This window comes from Vombatus ursinus, unplaced genomic scaffold, assembly GCF_900497805.2.
Source record: "Vombatus ursinus unplaced genomic scaffold, bare-nosed wombat genome assembly UNPS02014179.1, whole genome shotgun sequence".
Lineage (NCBI taxonomy): Eukaryota > Metazoa > Chordata > Mammalia > Diprotodontia > Vombatidae > Vombatus > Vombatus ursinus.
The window spans coordinates 1625136-1649763 of NW_020953957.1; the positions used below are offsets into that span (position 1 = coordinate 1625136).

The 24628-nt window shown below is 40.2% G+C and overlaps 1 protein-coding gene across 2 annotated transcripts in view; it reads right to left on the reverse strand.

Annotated features, from left to right (window-relative positions):
* Positions 1-278: 278 nt before the first annotated feature.
* The window catches only part of LRIG2 (leucine rich repeats and immunoglobulin like domains 2), a 46421-nt gene continuing 22071 nt past the window's right edge, over positions 279-24628 (reverse strand). The window contains exons 8-18 of one of the 2 annotated variants that reach the window (XM_027860415.1): positions 24473-24616; positions 22414-22494; positions 21460-21531; positions 21252-21320; positions 12268-12431; positions 11001-11321; positions 8345-8626; positions 7398-7847; positions 6224-6373; positions 4573-4863; positions 279-2531 (exon numbers count right to left, since the gene is read on the reverse strand). In XM_027860415.1, coding sequence (XP_027716216.1) covers positions 2305-2531; positions 4573-4863; positions 6224-6373; positions 7398-7847; positions 8345-8626; positions 11001-11321; positions 12268-12431; positions 21252-21320; positions 21460-21531; positions 22414-22494; positions 24473-24616 — 2251 coding nt within the window. In that variant the 3' untranslated portion in view covers positions 279-2304. Of the gene's footprint in view, positions 2532-4572; positions 4864-6205; positions 6374-7397; positions 7848-8344; positions 8627-11000; positions 11322-12267; positions 12432-21251; positions 21321-21459; positions 21532-22413; positions 22495-24472; positions 24617-24628 lie in introns of both variants that reach the window. The other variant, XM_027860416.1, reaches the window with a different exon arrangement.

The following is a 24628-nucleotide window of genomic DNA, read 5'->3' on the forward strand; positions in this document are numbered from 1 at the left end:
AAAGAACTGATGGGAGTCTGAACACAGATCTAAGTGTACTTTTTTAAAACTTTATTTTCTTGTTTTGTTTTGCTTTGTTTTGGGGGGGTGGGGTGTCTTCTTTCACAACATGGCTAATATGGAAATATGTTGTGCATGACTACTCATGTATAACTATAAAAGTGCTTGCCTTCTCAAGGACGGGGAAGGGGAAGGAGAGAGAGAGAATCTAGAACTCAAAATTTTAAAAGACTAACATTAAAAAATTGTTTTTACATGTAATAGGAAAAAATAACAAAATATAAAACTCTTCACCTGAAAAAAAAAAAAGTTACTGAAGGGACCTAAGGATCCTGGGAAAAGAGTGCAAACGTTTTAGGCTGACCAGTTAGAAGGGTAGGAACGAACCACTGATTGGAAAAGTGGAGGTAATTCTTGGGACAGTGGCGAGAGGATAAGTTACAGTCTAGAAATAAGCAGGGGTTATGCCACGTGCAATCACTTTGACTAACGAGGGACACTCTTTCAGGCTTGTTACCATGCTATCATTCCTGCCAAGAGGAAGCAGTCAGGGATGTTGGAACAAGGAGCACCACGCAAGTTGTTCTGTGAAAATTGCTTTTCTTCATGTAGTGTTGATCTTTCTTGGATCAGGAAGAGAGCCTTTCAAAGAGGCTCATATTGTAACAAGAGAGGGACAAGAAGGGGAGGGATAAGAAGTAGACCTGTCTTTCAAAAATTTTTTAAATGAAGAGATTTTTTGAGAGGTGATTGATTCTAAGTGAAAGGGTCCACTTGGTAGTCTATGTTACGGAAGAAAGGAAATAACAAGGGAACGGCAGTATTAGCCAATCAAAAAAGTGCTAGTGGGGTAAGGGAAACAAAAGAATTAAAATAAATCAATAAAACTTAGCTGAAATTACTGGTGGACAACATGGGAATCTTTGGGAGAATCTAGATCTTCTTGAGAAGCACATTAAACGAGAAAATTTTAGTAAGATGGTGACTGACCTCCCTTTAAATGGACCAAACCATAACTGGGTTAAGGTACTGAATTTGACCATAAGAAGAGACTTAGAAGCTATAAGGAAAACAGAAATATGCAACATTACTTTTCTTTGCCCACTTAAAGTCATTAACTTACAAACAAAAGCTTTAGTAACTAGAAATATCATTGCTGGGTAAAGTTGATCTGCCGTAAGTATCATTTACAGAAACACCGAGTCAAAGATCTCACAGACCAGTAGCTTCTCCACTTACAGCTTCTCTACATTCTCTGTGTTCTACTGTATATCTATGTGTAGTACATTTTTGTTTTTAAAAAATCCTTCTGCATCTATTTTGAAAGGAATGTCTTTGGTCAAACTGGTTGTTTCCTAAACCCCACATGTACATGGACAAGTCCTTCTGGATCAAAAGCACAGGACCACCTGAGGTTTACAAAATGAAAGAGAAGAACTGAGGACAAACAATCTGTCTATAGAAGAGAACAAAAAAGTGTGAATTTCTGCCAATGAAAAGAATCCAGAAAGTGCCAGTGACCCCAGGATGGCCATCTCTGTGTAAATTTATCATGAGGTACCCTGCTTATACACAAAGACTTCTTAATCAGTAAGAAGTTTTCAATGCAAATTTTTTAAACTTTCCAAGTTCTACAAAATCCATTTCTGGTCTGTTAAGCAGCTGTCAAAATAACACACAATATTACATAATTTTGGCATATTAAAAAAATATTTACATTAAGCTGACATTTTACATGTAGTGAATACAAAAAATATTTGTAAGTGAAAATGTATTTACAACTGCTGTCCTGGTCTGACAGGGACAGAAACTTAAAACGCAAAGCCCTAAACTTGGTACCAATCTGCCAAAACAAGGATGGGATTCTTGTTTGTTGCCATGAAAAAGAAGCACCAGCTCAAAGGTAGGCTTACGGTTACACAAAAACTTGACGCGCACTTTTAGAAGTCTTCTCAGAAGACCAAGTAAGTTAGCCAAGCTCTCTCCGGATAGCAAGCAGCAATCTCATTCTCCCAACCTCTTTCTACTGCAAACCTGGACATTGTCCCCCTGGGCCCAAGAGAAACAGTTGTTGTACTAGTCAGGTCCTTGGGCCGTCTCTCGATCTGATGCGACTCAAGAGAGGAGAGAGCTGGACTCTTCCGTCCTCCTCAGTGACCAGCTCACTCGGCCCACGCAGTTGTACTTGTAAACATGACAGGAAAGCAAAGGTGAACCTTGGGGTTCCCTCTGAGCTCTGAGGTAGTACATACACAGCTGGGGATTGAAGTGTGCGTCCACACGCCAGTCTGAGTGCAGCGTGCTTCATGTAGCTTCACTGCCATCTTGTACATTCTGAGTCCTGCTGAAGTCAAAGGGGTGGCCTTGCAGCCTGTGACAGGGTCTGGGGGAAGCAGAATGGTCCTCATCACCTTCTGTCAGGTTCTCACTTTGGAGAAGTCGTGGTGACTCAAGGACTGGCTGCTGGGAAAAGTGAGATTGTGGGAGTCCAAGTTCTTTGTTTATGCCCCATAATGGCCGCTGTGATGTTTCTGAGAATAAAATACCAAACAAGAAATACAAGATCAAGATTTATTTTTAATGACTTTTTTCTCCTTTTCCTTTCTTAAGTCAATTTTTTTAAATAAGGCAATATTATCTTGTATAAAATGTATGTATTATTCCTCAACAAAGATCCTCAGTATTCCTCAATAAATATATTCCTAGGAAAATAACATACACAGCAAGTATATTACTGATGTTAATACATTAAAGAAACACTATTTATGAGGCTAACTTTAGCACCCCATTCCACTCCCACTTCCTCCACCTAAACCAGGAGTGAAAGACCTTTCATTTTGGTACGCTTCTCATAAAAACAAAGCATTCCCCCTCAAGTACATGGAAGCATTAGACTCCAAGTGACATTGACCACAAACCCCAAGCACTTGCAGAACTCAGGGTTGACTAATTAATTTAAAATGTCATGACACAGACGATAAATCCCTGATTTGGTACAGACAATTCACTCTGACACGAAACCCATGGTAAGCGCCACAATCGCACTCCCCCCTCCCTAGCCACCTGACAAAAAAGTGAGTATTGAAAAAATTATCCATATAGTGTCTCTTGTAAGAAAGCTTTTCTGCCAGGGAGAGATTTCAATTACATTTCTCCTTTACTTAGTTCTACTCAAAGTACAGTGATAGGTAGAAGTAAGGTGCTTACCCCTCTGCCGTGACACTGCTAACAATATGCTGTATTAATTCTATGCTATATGTTTGGGACTAAAAAGTGAGATACCTATGAAAAAACTACTCAGAAACAAATACGGAGTACGTTAAGAACAAGAAGACCTTTAGAAGAATTATGAATGGACAAATGAAGTCAAAGGACTCTCACTTGCTACTTTCCTTATTTGGACAGATAAAATAACAAAAGCAACTAAAGACAAGGAAAGAGAAATCACAGATATTATTGTATCCGTTTATATTATTCATATTCACTACTCTGTCTTCTGAGGAGAAAGGCAATGAACAGGGCCCTGCGTAATTTCCTTCCCTGAGCAGTGGCAGTAATGACAAATGATGGGTATAATTTCACCAATGGCACTTTTCCAACTTAGGAACCCCATTTCTACCCTGCAAAAAACCTTTGGTCTCTTACACACAGAAGCCTGGGGAAATGCTTCTTGTCTGATAACTGAACACGGCTTAAGTTCCAGGTTAGGCTTTCTCAGGACAGCCCCACACACTTTGCAAACATCCAATATGCATATTCCCTCTATCTTCTTCTCTTCCTCAGCTACCGCTGGCCCTGAATCATTCTGCTCTTCACTAGAGGATCTGGGTTGGCAAAGGAGGCCAGCAGCCTGACTGGATGAAGAAGCATCTTTTAAAGGTGCTTTTCAGGGGCCAAGCACAGAACTTGGTTTCATTCACTCACTCAGGAATCCAACAAAGATTTACCAAGAGCCCAAATACAAAGTATCAGGTGTTCTCCTCTGGCTGTCTGGGAAAACCACTGCCTTACTCCCTCTCTCCCCCAAACTGCTACTCTGTGGTGTACCCCCAAATCAGAGCAGCCTTGAGCATATCCCACAAAAGAAATCAGGAAACTGGCAAGTGAGAAAAATTTTTCTTATTTATCTCATAGTATCTAGAAGCTGCTACAGCAAACTGAGTGGAAACTTTTTACTCTTCTCAATGAAACTACAAAAAAAGGAAGGATTTTTCAGTCTTCCTACTATAATTTTTACACTTTATTCAGTGTTATTCCACTAAAAATAAAAGATGAGAAAGGGGAAGACACACATTTTCTAACTAAGCCCAAATTCCTATATACCCTATGAATTTTAAATAGTGTCATCTTGTTAGCATCCAACAGTTTTATTCAAAGTCCTACAAAAACAGAAATCTTTGGTTCCAGTTGATAGCACAAAATTCAGCTTTATGAAAGTAATTCAACACTCCATCAAACCAATTCATTTTGCACAATGCCAAGTGACAAAGCTATATTAGGTTCAAAGTTAAAAACTCAAGGCAAAGAAAGTAACCCTAAAGAGAAGAAAACAAAACATCCCATAAGCCTTACCACTGCTCAATTGTGTGGATGCAAGTGCCTTCTCATTGATCCGGTCATGGCTGGTAAGGAAGCCCGACATGTCTCTGTCTCCCGAAGACATCAAGGTGTCCACAATGGCAGCTTCTGGGGAAGGATGTGCCAAACAAGTCTCCTGGGGCATCTGGACCATGAGGCTAGATAGCGTTTGATCCAGACCGTCCTCCTCGGTGATATAGGTGTATGGACAATATTCCCTGGTCCTAGAGTAGATGTTGGCATTGTCGTAACAATCTGAGCAGATCACCCGGCTGCCACTGCCACCTGATGACAACATGGGAAAAACCAAACACTCCTCACTTACGAAGCAAAGCAGCCAAGCCCTACCTAGCCTTCCTGCTTAATCATGATTTTGTGAAATTATGATGAAATCAAAGGAGCTGAGACAAAGCTGGCATGAAAGTCTAAGACACACATCTGAGTTGTGCAAAACAAAGCAAGGACTGAGGAGCTAAGAGCTCATTCCATGAAACCCTCACTTTAAACTGGGCAATGCTAACTTCTGGATGGAAACTTGCAAGGATTTGGGATGGGGACACTATCTCAACAAGTTGTGCTACCAGCATTTTTTTTTTAGGGGCAGCTAGGTGGCGCAGTGGATAGAGCACCAGCCCTGGAGTCAGGAGGACCTGCATTCAAATCCAGCCTCAGACACTTGACACTTAACAAGCTGTGTGACCCTGGGCAAGTCACTTAACCCCACTGCCTAGCCAAAAAATAAAAAACAAAAAAACCACAAAACAAACCAAAAAAAAAAACAACCAGCATTTTCTTTAAACACATTTTCCCCCTTCCTGGGATAACACTTTGGTTTGGTAAACCCAGCCAATGCTTCATTCCGATCCTTGCAAGTAGATATTTCGCCTATTTCTGGCAATTAAGACTTTTCTTTACTGGAGTCAGCATGGTACAATAGAAAGAACACTAGCTCTGCAGTCAAGAAAGACCTGGGTTCAAATCCTGCTTCTCACAATTAATCTTGGGTAATTCAGTCAGGTAATCTCCTTGGGACCCCAGTTTCCTCCTTTATAAAACAAAGGGGCTGTGCTAGCTGTTCTTTGAGATACCTGACAGCTCTAAATCTATGACCCTGTGATCTCTGCCTGTCAAGGATTTCTGTCTGAAAGCACTCATACGGAGATAACAGTCAGAAGATCTGGGTTCCAATCTCAGCTCTGCTGCTTACTACCTGTGAACTCTTGGGCAAGTCACTTTCTCTTTTTCAGTCTGTACAATGAGGATGCTGGACTGGTGACTTCAAAGCTCCCTTTTAGCTCAAAATCTGTGATTCTTTGTGTGTGGGGGCGGGGCAGTTGGGATTCAGTGACTTGCCCAGAGTCACACAGCTAGTGAGCGTTATGTGTCTGAGGCTGGATTTGAACTGTCGGGTGCTCCTGACTCCAGGGCCGGGGCTCTATCCACTGCATCACCTAGCTGCCCCTCTTATTTTCTTTATAACCAGATGTTTTCTCCTAGGACTCTATCTTTGAAATAATACGATGCACTTCACAAAAATGTTTTAAAACCAACTTTCCCCAAACACATCTCTTTTGTATAGTGAAGAAAATTTGTACTAGTTTAAGTTTCAGACAGGCTGGAATGATACCTAAGCAGGTGCAGCTACCTTCTGGGCCTTTATGTATGTATCCGCTTGCAGGCGGCATAAGCTGCTGGTGACTCCCAGCCTCAGAGTTGCTATAACCTTCCTGTGGTTCAGACAGCGTTCCCTGAGAAGACAGGTAGCTAGGGATGTCAGCAGGCAGATTCAGCTCTTCTGTGGAGACAGGCACACAAGCAACTTTCAAGTCAACACTCAGGGAAACACTGAGCATGCACAATCTATGCAAAGGTATAGCAAATAACCATTAGCCAAAGGAACAGTCACCTAGGGATACCAACAACCCTGCCACATCTCTCTTGGTTCCAGGCATTTTATCTGGCTGTCTCCTGTGCCTAGAATGCTCTTCCATCTCTGCTCATATTACTGACCTCCCTAGATTCCTTATAAATCCCAGCTAAAATCCCACTTCTTCAGGAAGGCTTCTCCAAAACCTCCCAATTCCAGTGCCTTCCTTCTTTTAATTATTTCCCATTTATTATATTTATTTATTATGTGCCTTGTATATATTTGCTTGTATGTTGTCTCCCCCACTAGACTGTAAGCTCCTTGAGGGCAGGGGCCGTCTTTTGCCTCCTTTTTTTTTAATACCCAGCACTTAGCACAGTGCCTGGTACATAGTAAGCACTCAATAAATGTTTATTGATTGATAGCCCCCCAGCCTATAATTGTACTTAAAACCATCACCACTGGCCAGTTACCAGTTCCATTTCTCTCCAAGTTCTTGGGGGGGGGAACCAAACCCCAAAACCACATCTACCTACTTGTTCACCAAACAGCCTCCTCTCTCCTGGACTTTCAGTATGGCAGGTGCATAAAACTAGTAAAATCGCAACACTCTTTCGACCCTCCAAAGCAAATGATCTGATCTTACCTCCAACGGGAAGAAACAGATCAACACAAAGGGGCCACTGCAACTGGCAGAGTGCCAGGAACATGGTCTTAGCACAAGGAGAGGCTTCGGAAGATCAATAGTCACTTCAGAATGCTCCTCAGACACAAACTTCCCGATGCATCAAAGAAGTCGAAAAAGCGGTAGCAGAAAAATGCTTTTCCCCCTTTATCACAAACCAGAGCTATATTATCAAAGTCCCTTAGTTCACTAACATTTTATAATATTCCCCAGCACAGCGATTACTAAAACTAAAAAACAAGCACTGCCTCTGCAGACACTTCTCACCTGTGTTGGTAATACTGTAGTCTTCATTCTTCCTTCTCATATGGTAAATAACAATGACCCAAATCAGAGAGGTGCCTACGACGCAGCATACCACCACGATGATAACAATCCCAACGGTGGTCCAGCCATCATCTTCATGCCCAATGCTACTTTGGGAGGAATCACAATTAGAGGAAGAGATTACATTTAAGTAAATGTGACCACGTTCTGTCCCCAAGGTGTTGGACATGATACAGGTATATTTCCCAGCATCTTCTAGCCCAGCATCTACAATGATAAGAAGCTGATTGGCTGCTGCAAAGAAGTGCCTTTCGGTCACCATCAGAGGACCATCATCTTTTGTCCAGTTGAGGCGAGGGGCTGGACTTCCTCCAGCGATGCACTGCAAGACAGCTGTCTCACCTCGAGTTACAGTTCTGTCCTCCAGAGGTCTAATAAAAGAAGGTGTTTCTAGAAGGGAAAAAAGAACAATATTTTAAGTTAGGCAACCTGACTTACACCTGTCTTTAATAAATTAGGTAGAGGAACATTTTTCTAACATTATTTAAGCTCTTTGGTGCAACACTGCCTCAAACCCCAATACTACCAAGAAAAACCATCAGAAAGTCAACGAATTCACCTAAAGCTGGACAAAGCAAATGAATAAGGTATTTTTCCTTTTGCCAAGAGCAGGATTAGTTATATCATGAGAGATTGGGACTTCTACTTAACTTCTCCATCAGAGCCTCTCCACCAGACTACATGACCCACCCAGTTTTATTCCAAAACAAGATCCTTCCACCTAAGGGACAAGAACAACAAAGGACCAGGAGATCCAGGCTGCCAGGCCTGCCTGGAATGAAGATGCCTCACTTAGAAGGTTCCTTTCCCGCAAAACCAAGGGTAGCTCCTGAGTCATAAGGCTTTAGTCAGATACTGTGAGCCATGGGAAAGGAAAAGAAGCTCACCTAACACTGTTAAGGTGGCGTTCGCTGAGAGACCGCCTGCAGTATTTTGCGCCATGCAGCTATATATCCCCATGTCTTCTATCTTCACATTGGCAATGAAGAAGACATCATCCTCAGGCATGACATGCATACGTCTTTCTCGTGCTGCGGGGAAGTCTGTGCCACCATCTTTCTGCCAGGAAATCTGAGGGGCAGGATGACCCTCTGCAGCACATTCCAGCCTGGCCATGGCTCCAGTACGGATAGTTAGGTCCATTGGGGTTTTCAGAAACGATGGTAGCTCTGTAACAAAAAAGGCAATACCAAGAATGAGACGAAGAACAGGAATGCACGAGAAAAACTGGCATCCTCCCTACCAAACACCAGCTCTGCACAAAGGCTTGTGCTTCTGGATCAGAGTGGCAGAGGCAGCCTGAAGGAAAAATGGGCAGCAGCATCAATAAGGTCAGTGAGATCATGCCCCGTCACATTCTGCGGGAAGTAACCTCTCCATTCCCAAGAACCTGAAAAATAGCAGCACCTTGCCTCACCCTGGCCTCTAGCCCCAAAGACAGCCCAATTCTACCACAGCCTTCTAGGAAGTAACCAGAGGAGATGTGGCTCCAGCCTACCTGCCTGCCAGCAATGCAGTCTCAGCAGTCACAGCCACAAAATACCCAGAAGAGTTCTTGCCACCAAAACCCCTGGCAAGGTTTGACGGTTCAAACTCAGAAACAAGCAAGGTTCTATCCATCAGAACACCAGCACAGATGTGACTGTTCACCAGCCTCCTCTCCCCTTGACACTCTAGCTACCCTGGGTTACCTGTCACCTGGACTGGCTGTCTCCTGACTGTTCTGAAGGACTGGGCCTTCACATGAGCTGTCACCGCTGCCTTTCCATTCCCTCTCCAGCTGCAGTCTCTCTCCATCAGAATGTGAGCTCCTTGAGAGCAAGCACTGTCTCAATCCCCCACGTGTATTTCCAGCACCTTACTGCTCTCCAGCTACCCAGATCTGACACCCCTCAGTGACTCTGCACTGCCTACCCCACCCAAACATTCTCCCTGGTCCTTCAGTTTCCTTCACAACTCACCTCAAAACCCTCCTTCTCTAGGAGCCCTTTCCCAGCTCCCACCTCAGCCCCAGCTGCCAGTGCCATGTCCTCGGAAGTTACCTTTTCCCTACTCTCTTTCCCATTAGATGGTGAGCCGCCTGACAGCAGGGACTGTTCTTGCCTTTCTTTGTTTCCCCCAGCCCTTAGTACCCACAGGCAGGCACTTCACAACTGACTGCTGACTGATTACTCAGTTCATAATAAAGCCCTGTTCATTCTTCCACTTAAGGAAGGGAATAAGCAAAGCACCTACTATGTGCCAGGATCTGTGCTAAGTGTGGTACAAATATTATCTCATTTGATCCTCCCTGCTGTTAATACTCCCATTTAGAGTTGAGGAAACCGAGACTCACAGAGGTTAAGTGACTAATCCAGGGTCACAGAGCTGGTCAGTGTCTGCGGCTATATTTGAATTCAGGTCTTCCTGACTCCAGGCCCAACCTTCTATCCCCTGCAGCACCAGGACTTAAGTCTTTACGCAGTGGTACAATAACTTCTAGAAGCAAGTGCCTACCCTCACTAACAGAAGGGAAAGCAGAATGTCCAAAAATATGCGTGCACACACACACGTCTACATATATATATGTACTTATATAAATGTTAACAGACACAAGTACATATTGCACATATGTGCATATGTGTTTATGTGTATAAGTATATATGTGTGTGTACACACACATAAATACCTTTAAAGCCACTTGGAACAAGCTATCTTCACTTCATTGTTAAGTTTTCACCTACAAACTGACTGTTTTCCTCGCTAACACTCATAAAGCTGAAGAAGAGATGAGAGGTGCAAATTTGTGTCCACCTTCCACACTGGTCTGGGACACAAAGAAACCAAGGCCCAAAAAGTGCCGCTCTTCCCCCCACCCCTGCCCAAGACCCTACTGGCACAGAAATGCCACGGTCGTGAGGTGACACAGGAAGGCCACTGGGAGTGGTGGGAGCCATATGATTTGTATATAGCAAACAGCAAACACATTTCCTTGACTATCCTGTGACTAAAACTCAACAACCATAACTCATCTTATCAGATGGGGACTGACACCCCCAAGTACTTCTCAGGGTACAGAGGTGTGGAGGCAGCCAGGCTCCCAACGGAGGTAGTTTGGCCTAAAGGAAAGACCACCATTCTTGGATTCTAAAGATTTGAGGGTTCGAGGCCCGGCTCTGTCATTTACTAGCTGGCAAATCACTTCACGTGAGAGTCTCCGTTTCTTCATTTATGAAATAAGGACAGTAATACATGCACTACCTATATACCTCATGGCATTGTAAGGAAAATACTTGGTAAATCTTAAGAGTGCTATAGAAATATAAATTATTATACCGCCCTTTTGTAAAACTCCTCCAAAGTTATAGACCCCCAAAGGACACTAAATGGGCAAGCCAGCTCAATTAGAGAACCTGCCCGCTCACAGAACTCTACCATAGTACAGTAGTATCCTCCCACATATCAGGAGGAGTCTAATTTTCTTGGTCAAATGAATAAAATCAAAAGAATAAAGTTATTAAGCTTTCTCAAATTTAAAAGATAACAAGGGAAATGGTTTCTTACCATTCACAGTTAATTGAGCTTTAAGAGAATAATTAGAACCAAAGTGATTAGTAACAATGCACTGATATTTTCCTTCATCTGTGAAATTCACATTGAAAAGATGTAAAACAGTAGTGTATTCCAAGGCCTCTCCACCTTGCTGCCGATATCGAGCAAAATTCTCGATATCTGCGTCATACAAGATCTCACTGTCTTTTCTCCATGCAGTTGACATTGGTGAGTCACTGCTGCTCACTGCAGTGCATGTAAGGGTCACATTGACTCCTTTCAAAGCATTTGTGGTCTCTGGGTGTGTCCTTATCTGGGGCTTAGGAAAATCATCTGTGGAAAAAAAAAAAACAGGAGCTAAGTTAACTCATTTGTTTTTTCAAACAATCAATAAATTCAACTAGAAACCTAAGGAGCAAACGACAGTTAAATGTACCCTCCAATCGTTGTAATCTGTTTAAGTCTTCAAACCTTAATCCTGCTTCCTAGACTGCATTTCCATTTCCTTCCCAAACATCACCAGCTACTGGACAGAGGGGTAAACAACTCTAGCCCAACATCCTAAGCTAGTCTCACCATTTGCTATATAAATCTAAGAAATCTTTAACCACTGTGTGCTAATTTTCTCATATATAAAATGGGGAGTTAACTCTTTCATAAGGAATACCTAGCACTAAAAAAAAGTTATTTGAAGGTATTATATGGGGCAGAGCTGTTATACAAATACCATGAGTATCTTTAAGTTAAGAGTGGCTATAGATAACCCAGGGTGGGGGTGTGGGGGATGTTGAGGAAAAGATGACAAGAAAAAAGAACTTAGGGGCAGCTAGGTGGCGCAGTGGAGAGAGCACCAGCTCTGGATTCAGGAGGACCTGAGTTCAAATCCAGCCTCAGACACATAGAACTCGCTCGCTGTGTGACTCTGGGTAAGTCACTTAACCCCAATCGCCTCACTAAAAACAAAGAAAAAGAAAAAGAAAAAGAAAAAGGAAAAGGAAAAGAAAAAGGAACTTAAAATGATCAAAGAAGCTAGTAATTTGCAAAATAGGTCAATCTGCCTGGAAGTTTCATACCATCTGACTATAAAATAAAGTCATTCCATTTCCAAAACCATTTTGCTTTAAAGGTAAGTTCTCTAAGTAGGAAAAGGTATAATACAGAAGTTTAGTCAAAGCCCCAAGTAAGTGGCAGATCCCAGACCACACACATCAGAACACATTTCTAGAAAATCATGGTCACTGTCTCTTTGGACTCTAGACGTTGCATGAAATATACAAACCGCAGACAAAGTCTTTGGGATCCACGTTGAGGATGCTCTGTCCAGCGAGCCATTCAGGGTGCGCACAACTCACATTCACAGCATGTTCTAAGTGACTGTCCAGTAGCCACTGCAGCAGCCACCTCAGCTGGCAGTCACAGAGCAAACTGCTGGTGTTCAACATCCTACAAAGGAGACAGAGAGAGAGAGAAAGAGAGAGAGAGAGAATGAGGCTCCACTCCTTTCACTCTTCACGCTCCAAGTCTTTGCAGTGCCAGATGCCTGCTTTACACATTACCACTCAATGTCTCCTTAAGCAGGGAGTATGCTGTCATCCCTAATGAGGGGAGATTACTTTCAAATTCTTTCCACAGGACCAAAGTACCTGGAGTCTCATTTACAAAAAGAACAAAGAGAATGTCACTGGAGGTATGCCTATGGCCTGCAAGAAACCTGTTAAGCACGTCTGAAAAATAAGGGTTTGCTTAAACAATCATTAGTGATCATGTTTCTACCAAGGCCCAGAATGGTTTCCTTCACTCTTTTCAGGAGACCAAGTTGAATTTTTATTAGGGTGTAACATTGCTAAACAAGACTCTAAATTCCTGTGTTTTCTTGCACATGTTGTTTTTCCAAAAAGATAAGCTCAAGTAAAAAGACCAGGTTCTTCTATTATTTTTGTTATCTCACCCCAAGGGCCTTAGCACACTACTCTCAACAAATAACCATTTGAGCACCTATCAAATCTGAGGCAGAATCAGGCACTTGGGGGGACACATTTAGGTGGATTTTTTAATTGTTCATTCCCCAGCAGGAGGCATCTTGCTAAGACTTTAAGCTACAACCTTCACTGACAGAAAGAGTCTCCTCCCTTGAGAGTTCCCTGAACCAATGCAATCACAGCTCCAAACCCTATCCCCAGTTAGAGTGTGAGCTCCTAGAAAACTGTCTGTTTATTTCATCTGTATCCCCAACACTTAACGAAGTGCCTGGCACACAGCAAGCACTTAATTAATGCTTTTTTTTTCCATTCACTAATTGATACTAATGGTGTGGAGTCAAAAGACTAATATACTTTTGGGGGAGTTTCTTCTTTTTTGCTCCCCTAAGGAATTCAAATATAATTTGGGAGATCACGTTGAACTATTAACTTTCTCCTTGTTTCCAAGCAATGCTTCAAGCTAGGTCTATGCAAGCAATCAAGTCAAATCTCTTTTTTCTACTGACCCACTTTTTTTCCCTGGCTGCTGATGAATGGCTTTATAAAGCCCAGAAGAAACATAAATCTGGATTTCCTGATATCTAGAAGGAAAACTATCCCCCCACCATTTTTAAACATTTTTATTTCAAGTTCTGAGTTCTAAATTCTATCCTTCCTCCCCCCTCCCTGAGACTGTAAGCAATCAGATATAGGTTATACATGTGAAATTATGTAAAACATTTCCATATTAGTCATTTTATAAAAGACTCAATAAAAGAAAAAAAGGAAGTGAAAATAGCATACTTTTCAATCAATATCAGTTTTTTTCTCTGGAGAAGGATAGTATGCTTCATCCTTAGTCCTTTGGTATTGTCTTGGATCATTGTATTGCTGAGAATAGCTAAGTAATGCACAGTTCTTCACTGAACAATATTGCTGTTACTGTGTACAATGTTCTCCTGGTTCTGTTCACTTTACTTTGCATCAGTTCACGTAAGTCTTACCAGGTTTTTCCGAAACTATCCTGCTTGTTATTTCTTATAGCACAATAATATTCCATTACAATCATAGACCACAGCTTGTTTAACCATTCCCCAACTAATGGGCATCTTTTTGATTTCTAATTCTTAGGCACCACAAAAAAGAACTGCTTTAAATATTTTTGTACATGTGGGTCCTTTTTCCTTTTTTTATGATCTCTTTGGGATACAGACCTAGCAGTGGTATTGCTGGGTCAAAGGTATGCACAGTTTTATAGCCCTCTGGACATAGTTCCAAATTGCTCTCCAGAATGGCTGGATCAGTTTATAACTCCACCAACAGTACATTAGTGTTCCAGTTTTCCCACACCCCCTCCAACATCCAACATTTTCCTTTTTTGTCATATTAGCTACTCTGATAGGTGCGAGATGATACCTCAGAGTTATTTTAATTCACATTCCTCTGAACAATAGTGATTTAGAGCATTTTTTTCACATGACCATAGATAGCTTTGATTCCTTCATCTGAAAAACTGCATGTTCATATCCTTTGACCATTTATCAATTAGGGAATGGCTTGTAACCACTTTGACCTTATCTTGGTACACGATATGAGATGTTGGTCTATACCTAGTTTCTGCCATACCGTTTTCCAGTTTTCCCAGCAGTTTTTGTCAAATAATGAGTTTTTGTTCCAAAAGCTTGGATGTTTGGGTTTATCATATACTAGATTACTGTGGTCACTTACTATAATGTAATTTGTATCTAATCTATTCCACTGATCCACCATTCTTCTGTTTGTTCTTTGTTCTCAAAGAAGACCATGGCATCAGGAAAGTGATGCCATGACTAGCAAGTGAATTGGATTAAAGTGAGGGAGGGCTGTGCAAAGTCACCAGCCTCACTCTCTCCCCAGGAGCCATCTGGGTCCAGTGGATATAGATCAGGTTGACTGGAGATGGCCCCTGATGCAGTGGGAGACCTTGGCCTTTGTAAGCTAAGGTCTTTCCCAGGTCTCAGTTTGATTAAGGCAATGCCCATTCAGTGATTAAGGCTAGGTAAGAAATAAGACAGAAAATGGCCTCTTTCACCTAGTCAAAAAATAAATAAATAAATAAAACTGAGAGGGGAAGACCCTCAGGGTTTCTGGCCAAAACAGAAACAACTGCTATCTACATTTACTCTGAGCCATCAAAACTGAAACAATGACCGCTTGGGCTGAGACCTACTACTGGACAATCAGTGAGAGTCAGGGTGATTTCAGTTTAAGGCATGGTCCTAAAAAAGGAAATCTACCCAGTAAACTCCAAGATATCTTGTGAGGTTTCAGCAACCAAAATTCATATTCCTTTGGGCAGAGTACCCACAGGTAAGGGTATAATTCCCTATGTGGACAGAAGGAAAAGAAGGAAAGAGAGGAGAGAGGGAGAGAAGGGAGGAAGGAAAAAGCTGCACTGCCCAACTGGAACTGGCCAGCTGGGTCCCCAGCAGGGCAGGTACTACCACTCACAGGTTGCTGTTTGTTAGCCAGTACCAGATTGTTTGGTAATTACCACTTTATAATACAGTTGGAGATTATTTTTTTCATTGATTTCCTTGATATCCCTGACCTTTTGTTCTTCCACATGAATTGCTATTATTTTTATAGCTCTATAAAATAATTTTTTTTATAGTTTGATTAGTATGGCACTGAATAAGTAGACTAATTTAGGTAGAACTGTTATTTTTATTATATTGGCTCAGCCTACCCATGAGCAATTAATATTTTTCTAATTGTTTAGATCTGACTTTATTTGTGTGAAAAGTGTTTTATAATTGTGTTCATATAGTTCCTAGGTTTGTCTTGGCAAGTAGACTCCCAATTATTTTATATTGTCTACATTCTTTTAAATGGAATTTCTCTTCCTATCTCTTGCTGTTGGACTTTGTTGGTAATATATAGAAATGCTGATGATTTATGTAGGTTTATTTTGTATCCTGCAACTTTGCCAAAGTTGTTAATAATTTCAAGTAGCTTTTTACTTAATTCTCTAGGATTTTCTAAGCATAACATCATATCTGCAAAGTGACAGATTTTTTTCCTCATTGACTCTTCTAATTCTTTTAACTTCTTTTTCTCCTCTTACTGCTATAGCTAACATTTCTAGTACAATACTGAATAATAGAGGTGATAATGGGCATCCTTGCTTCACCCCTGATAGTACTGGGAAGCCTTCCAGCTTATTCCCATTACAGATAATGTTTGCTGACGGCTTTAAGTAAATATTATTTATCATTTTAAGGTAAGCTCCATTTATTCCTATGCTCTCTAGTGTTTTTAATAGGAATGGGTGCTGTATTTTGTCAAAGGCCTTTTCTGCATGTATTAAGATAATCATATGATTTCTGTTGGTTTTCTTATTGATATGGTCACTTATGCTGGTAGTTTTCCTAATATTTAACCAGCCCTGTATTCCTGGTATAAATCCAACCTGATCATAGTGTATGATCTTTGTGATATACTGCTATAATCTCTTTGTTAGTATTTTATTTAAATTTTTTGCATCAATATTCATTAGGAAAATTGGTCTATAATTTTCTGTTTTGGCTCTTCCCATTTTGGGTATCAGCATCATATTTATGCCATAAATGATATTTGGAAGGACTCCTTCTTCACCTATTTTTCCAAATAGTTTATACAGTGTTAGGATTCATTGTTTGGTAGAATTCACTTGTGAATCCATCTGGTCCTGGGGATTTTTTCTTAGGAAGTTCACTAATGGCTTGTTCAAATTCTTTTCCTAATATTGGGTAATTTAAGCATTTTATTTCTTCTGTTAATCTAGGTAATTTATATTTTTGTAGATATTCATTTAATTTAGACTGTCAAACCTACTGGCATATGATTGGGCAAAACAGCTCCTAACAATTGTCTTAACTTCCTCTTCCTTGGTAGTGAGTTCACTCCTTTCATTTTTGATACTAGTAATTTGGTTTGCTTTCCTTTTTTAAATCAAATTAACCAGTGGTTCATCTATTTTATTGTTTTTTTCCCATAAAGCCAGCTTCTTGTTTTATTTATTAGTTTCATGGTTTTCTTACTTTCAATTTTATTAATCTCTCCTCTGATTTTCAGGATTTCTAATTTGGTGCTTAATTGGGGATTTTTAATTGTTCTTTTTCTAGTTTTTTAATTGCATGTCCAAATCATTGATGTGTTTTTCTCTACTTTACTGAGGGAAGCAATTAGAAATATAAATTTTCCCCTAAGTACTGCTTTGGAGGCATCTCATAAATTTTGGTATGTTGTCTTATTGTTGTCATTTTCTTTAATGAAATTATCCACTGTTTCTATGATTTGTTCTTTGACCTGCTTGTCTTTTAGGATTAGATTATTTAATTTCCAATTAATTTTTAATCTCTTTCCATTGTCCATTACTGAATGTAATTTTTATTGCATTATGATCTGAAAAGGATGCATTTACTATTTCTGCTTTTCCGAATTTGGTTATGAGGTTTTTATGTTCTAATACATGGTCAATTTTTATGCCATATAGGTGACATATACTGCTGAGAAAAAGGTATATTTCTTTCTATTTCCATTTAATTTTCTCCAGAGACCTATCATATCTAACTTTTCCAGAATTTTATTCACCTCCTTAACTTCCTTCTTGTTTATTTTTTGGTTAGATTTATCTAGTTCTGAGAGGTGAAAGGTGAAGTCTCCCACTAGTACAGTTTTATTCTCTATTTTCTCCTGTAACTCATTCAACCTCTTCAAAAATTTAGACACTATACCATTTGGTACATATATGTTTAGTATTGGTATGACTTAATTGTCTATGGCACCCTTCAACAAGATATAGTTTCCTTCTTTACCTCTTTTAATTAGCTCTATTTTTGCTTTACCTGAGATATCACAATTGCTACCCCTGCTTTCTCTACTTTAGTTGAAACATGATAGATTCTGCTCCAGACCCTTACCTTTACCCCGTGTGTCTCTCTGCTTCAAATGTGTTTCTTGTGAATAATGAATTGTAGGTTTTTAATCCATTCTATCTGCTTTGGTTTTACGGGTGAGTTCATCCCATTCACATTTATACTTATGGTAACTATGTATTTCCCTACATGCTATTTTTTGTTTTTTTATCCCCCCGCCCCTTTACCCCATATCCTTTTCCTCCTCACAAGTGTTTTACTTCTGATCACCACCTTCAATATATTCTCCCTTTTATTAGTCTCCTCTCCCTCTTCCATTTTTCCCAGCCCTTTTTACTTCCTTATAGGGTAAGACAGATTTCAATATCCAACTGAGTGTGTATGTTATTCCCTCTTTGAACCAATTTTGATGAGAGTAATGTTTAAGCTTTGCATGCCACCCCACCCCCCCCATCTTTCCCTCCATTATAATTGCTCTTTCATGCCTCTTTTATGTGGGATAATTTACCCCATTCAATCTCCTCCCTCCTCCTTTCAGTGGAATTTTGTTTCTCACCCCTTTATTTTGTTTTTTGGGGTGTCATCCCATCAAAATCATCTTATATCCATACCCTCTGTCTACATATATTCCTCCTAATTGTTCTCACAGTAATAAAGTTGTTAAGAGTTACACATATTATCTTGCCATATAGAAATAGAAACAGTTTAACCTTATTGAATTTGTTTTTCTCTTTCTTGTTTCTTTTCTACCTTTTTTACATTTCCTTTGAGTCTCATATTTGGAGGTCAGATTTTTTTATTCAGCTCTGATGTTTTAATTAGAAATGCTTGAAAGTTCTCAATTTTGTTAAATGTTCATTTTTTTTTTCCCTGAAAGATTATATTCAGTTTTGCTACACAAATGATTCTTGGTTGTAATCCTAACTCCTTTGCCTTCCAGTACATCATATTCCAAGCCCTCCTAATGTGAAAGCTACCAAATCCTATATAATCCTAACTGTAGCTCCACAATATTTGAATTGTTTCTAATTTGAGCTGCTTGCAGTATTTTCTCTTTGATCTGTGAACTCTGGAATTTGGCTACAATGTTCCTGGGAGTTTTCATTTTGGTATCTTTCAGTCAGTAATGGGTGGATTCCCTCAATTTCTATTTTGCCCTCTAGTTCTAATATACCAGGGCAGTTTTCTTTAATACTTCTTGAAAGATATTGATCAGGGGGGCAGCTAGGTGGCTCAGTGGGACCCAAGTTCAAATCCGGCCTTAGACACATATTTCCTAGCTGTGTGACTGTGGGCAAGTCACCTAATCCCCAACTGCCTCACCCCTTCCCCCCCAAAAAATATAATAAAAGAAGTAAAAAAAGTTAAAAAAAAAAAAAGATATTGTTCAGGCTTTTTTTTTTTTTAAATCATGGCTTTCACATAGTCTTAAATTATCTCTCCTGGCTCTATTTTCTAGGTCAATTGTTTCTCCAGTGAGAAATTTCACATTTTCTTCTATTTTTTTTTTAACTTTTTGGATTTTGTTTTATATTTTGATGTCTCACAGTCATTAGTTTCCACTTGTTCAATTCTAATTTTTAAGGAATTATTTTCTTCAGTGAGCTTTTGTACTTCCTTTTCCATTTGGCCAATTCTATTTTTTAGAGAGTTATTTTCCCCAATAAATTTTTGTCTATCTTTACCCACACTATTGACTTTTTTCATGATTCTCTTACATTACTCTCATTTCTTTTCCCAATTTTTCTTCTACTTCCTAATCTGCTTTTTAAAATTCTTTTTAAGCTACTTCAGGAATTCTTTTTGGGCCTCAGACCAAATTACATTTTTCTTTGAGGTTTAACATGTAGCCATTTTGACACTAGTGTCCTCTTCTAAATTTATGCCTTGATCCTCCCTATCACCATAGTAACTTTCTATAGTCAAGCTCTTTTGGTTTTTGATCATTTTTTTCTGTCTTTTTTTCTTTTTTTGTGATTTGGTATTTTAATGTGAGAGTTGGGCTCTGGTCCTACACTGTCCCAAGCTTTTTGTGTTGGGGCTCTGGGTCTTACTACTATCTTTCACTGAGCTTCAGGGCTTAGCTGCTTGCTTCCTCTGGAGGGTAGGCTTCCCTTCTGGCTTGTACTGGGGGATGGAGTCTCTCTGCTGGCTCTCCCTAGGTGTGGGGTTTACCTCTAGGCCTGCCCCAGGGGTGGGATCTACAGCTAGGTTGCTAGAGAGGCACTAGCCTCTCAACTAGCAGGCCCTGGAGGAGTAATTGTGTTGATGATATACCTAGGGGTGAGGCCTTACTGCTGGGTTGTTATGGGAACAGGGTCTCTCTGCTGGTAGGCTCCAGGGTCACTGTTGGCCAGCCCCAGGGCGGGGCTTCCCTACTGGTCAGCAAGGGGGTGGAGGCTTCTTTGGTGGCTTGTGCTGGAGCCCCTGGGAGGGGAGGGGCTTGCTGAGCTGTACAGACTCCTCACTTGCCTTAGGGGGCTGCTGGTTTACAGGATGGCCTCTATGGTGAATTGCCCAAGGCTTGGAGCCTTGCTGCAGGCCTCCCCCCGCTGTGAGGCTGGCTGCTGCTGCTGCTCATGGACCTCAATCCCTTCCCACCTCAGTGAGACAGACCTTTCCTGCCCTGCTGGTCAGCTGCTTCCATGCTCTTTGATCAATTCTGAGGCAGTTTCTATTTCTTTGAAGGGGAATTTGGGAGGGCTTGAAAGGGTCCCTTCCTCTCTCAGCTCCCTTGGCACTGGAAGTCCTCTTAAATGAGAAAAAACCATTTTTAAAACACGGAGAAAGCTAGTTTTTAATGAAGTGTGGATAAAAATAGCCAAAGATGGCTTTTGTGGCATCATTAAGTAAAAAGCATTGATTGATTACCATAAAACCCTTGAACTTATTTGCACAAGATCACAAAGAAGAAAAACACATTATATTTCTTCCACTGCAACCATAACAGTTTTTAAATAATATACCAGTTTGAACTACCCAGAACCACTACTAGAAGTGGCCATTTTCAGTGGAAAGCTCTACATCATCAAATGAGATCATATCTGGAAAGTGCTTAGCACTCTGCCTGGCACACAACAGATGCTTAATAGATGCATGCTCCCTTCCCCAACCCTTCACACCCAAACCACAGCCTATAAACCACCCATCACAGCCAAAGGCCAGGGGCAAAGATCAGTAGTGGGATGAAAGAGACCAGAGGAGGACAAAGACCCAAAAAAAAGATCAGCTCGAAGGCAGCAACACTGGCAAAGCCCATGCCTGGATTTTTTCATAGGTCAAGAGAGTTAAAAAATTAACTCAATGTGATATCCAGTTTTCACTCTAATTCCTAAACACATTTTGGGTCAGGCTCATAGTCAAGATAATAAACATCAGAGACTGATGACAGGAAAGAAGGTACTTACAGTTCTTTCAGGTGTGTCTGAGCAAAAGCATTTTCTTGGATAGACATTATAGCATTATTGTTTAAGTCTCTGCAACCAAAAGAAACAAAACACTTTTTACCTCTCCCCATCTGTACAAATGCAATCAAAACACTTTTTTAAGCAGTCACAAAAACCTTTGCTAACAGCAAAGGTTATTTATGGATCCTAATGTATGCAAACTACTTACAGATGCTCAAGGGCTTCAAGACCGATGAATGCCTTCTTTGTGACCGACTTAATATGGTTTCCTTGTAAGATTCTGAAACACAAACAAACCTTCCTAATAAAATTCTCCATGCCGCCCCCCCCAATTCACTAAATTAACCTATAGGCCAGGATGAACTTAAAAAAAAAAAAACCTTCAATTTTCAAGAGCTATAAGTCTTAAATACAAAACCAAAAATAACATGAAGGCTCTGAACATCACTGACCATGGTCATGGAAAATGGAGTTGTCCTCCTTGTTACATGTTTTTCCCCCTTTGGTAGCAGATCTAAGTCTCAGAGGGGATCCCCCATTCAGAGCTGGAGAGACCTGGGGGGTCCTTCATCATGAAGGTGAAGAAATTGAAGCCTAGGAGGTTAAGTGAGTTTCCAAAGCCACACAGGAAGAACAAGCAGCAAAGCTGAGATGGTGACCTGGGAGCCCTGGCTTTTGTGCAATTCACAACTTGGCAGGCAGCCTTCTTGGGGACAAGTTGCTGGAAGGCCCAGCCTGGTTCAGGTGTCTTTGTCTTACCTATAGGATTTGCTTAACATATGCTTATTTTATCAAATCTACATGCATCATCTCACAGAATCTCACATTTAGGTGTGAAAATAGAGTCAACAATCCCAATTACCGCTAGATAGAGCTGATGGAAACTTCATGGTGTTAAATAGTTTTATTCTATTACTGTAACTCCTGTGACTCAGTACCTTTTTTTTTAACCTGAGCACAAATAGCTTCACTACATAGGTGCCCACAGCTTTAGAAGATAACAGTTTTTCAAGAGTAAGGAACCGAAACAGAAAGCAAATTCCGGAGTAGGTTAAATTCCTCTGGGTGGATAAGAAATAAGGCATCAGCTCCAAAAGTCTTAGTGCATACACAGCTGTAAAACACACTTTTGCACAGGCACACACAAGACCAGAATACATACAATTTAGTGAGTTTGGTGAGTCCGACAAATGCTTCACTTGCGTCTTCGATGGCCCAGGAAATCTCATTGTTCCGTAAATCTCTGCAAGAATGAAACCGCCTTTTTCATTTGGGGAAAGGCCAGCAACCACTAATGTTAGTTAACATGGCAGTTCAATGGTTAGCATCCTGACATGGCCATGCCAAATAACCACTCTAGTTTGATCCTTTACCTAAAAATCACAGAGTATTTTCAATGCAGACTATGCTTTGAATGAGTTACTTAGGAAGAAAGTTCTGTGATCATCTGAAAGACAGACATGTGAGAGAGATTTGCTGTTTGTCACAAGCTAAAAGATTCCAGAGGCAAGCCTGGATAAGTAAATTAAGCAACATGCTAAGAATGTTAATCTTCCTGGCTAACAGTTCCTAACTGTGTTAGCATATTAAAAGATTATAGGAAGGGTACTGTACAGGGCTGCCAGGCAGGCAGCAAGTTTTTCCAAGTGCAGGGAATATAGTTCACAAATCTGGTTACTGGCTAATGGGATTTCTTTGTGACCTATGTCTATCCCCAGGGTCCTCAGCTTAGAAAGGCTGACTAAGAGTAATACCAATACAGCATTTCACAGCTCCAGAGCAATTACACTCTTCCCCTGGGAAGTAAGGATGATACACCCATGTGAATAACAATGCCTACAGTGTTTTCTTTAAAATGAAAATTATGGGCCTTTTAAAATCCACTAGTCCATCCTCAAAGGAAATGTAGTTACATGAGTGTGTTAGATGAAAAATGCCAGTAAGAGAATATTTTATTAGTATTTGATATCTCTTCAAACCTGCTTATGCCCAAACACCAAAAATTTCTACTTTTACAGGCTATTTTAAAGCTATGTGGATTAGTCAACTTTCCTAAAAACTAAGCATTAGATTATTAAAACCTTCAATGGCCTACCTCACTCAAAATCTCACTATTAAACAGGAAAGGTTTTTTCTTCCCACCTTCTAAGGCTCATTTTATTTAAGTCTGCTTATCTCCTGCCCTTCTTCCCAAAGATAAAGAAAGGCCAAAGGATAAATCCAATCCCAGAGCTAGAATCTCCAAACTCTGGCTCCAATTCTGTCTTCAGTTCCTCTTAGGCAGCTAAAAGCAGTCAATAAGGTGTGCACATAAGGTGTGCCCTAGTGCCTTACAGGTAATTTCACTCTTGTTCCTTGGTAAAGTATAGAGTTCTGAGAGTCGAGACTAGCTGAGATGCCCTTTGTCTTATCAGCTCTCCCAAAATGGCTGTAAGAGGTAAATCCAATCCACACTAGTCAATTCACTCTGACAAGAAGCTAGAAAGCTCTTGAAAATCAGCCAAATCCAAATTTGGAGAAAAACCACCTCATCTATCTTAAAATTCAGACAAAAGCCTCTGCATAAGAAGATCTAAGTTACATTCTCATGCATGGTTAAGCACCAGTGTTTGCAACCTTCTCAATCAACATGACCTCTTGTCTTAAGGCATTTGTTGATTCAGAATTTGATGACCAGACAGCCTCCTACTTAGGGGTCTTTAAGACCATACAAATTCTGCTAATTAATCACTCTTTTTGCCATATACTTTTGAGATTATTTTTATTTCATTAAAATACATTAAGGCTAATAGAACATGACAATTTATAAAAATCTCCTATAATTTTGCTAATTAAGGCATCTTCTTAATTAACCAATAATCAGGATGATTTATTTCAAATGACTTTCTAAATGACAGATAAAAGTTCAGATGTATTCCTGATTATCATTAAAGATTGTAAGTTCCTTCTAGATAAGAATGGTGTGCCTTACAATACCACCCCAAAGGTGCTTAGCATAATGGTAGGCACACAGTGGACAGAAAATACTTATTGACTGATCGATCTAAAAAGCAGGTGCAGTTGAAAGATTTGTTATAGTTTTAGTCTAGGGCAAAGGAACAACAAAATTAAAATAATTACAAAATTTTTAAATTACAGTGTTGAGTACATGTTAGTTATATTCATTTCCTCTGCCTTTTTTATTGAAGCAAAAGTCAATTTTGTTGAGCCAGTATACTCACAATGTCTGAAGATTGGAAAGGTCTTTAAAAACCCCATCAGCAATGTGAGTCACCCTGTTGTCCCCTAAATTCAACTTCTCCAATAAGCTCAGACCCACAAAGGCAGATTCATCCAGACGAGTTAACTGATTATAGGACAAGTCACTGTAAATAAGA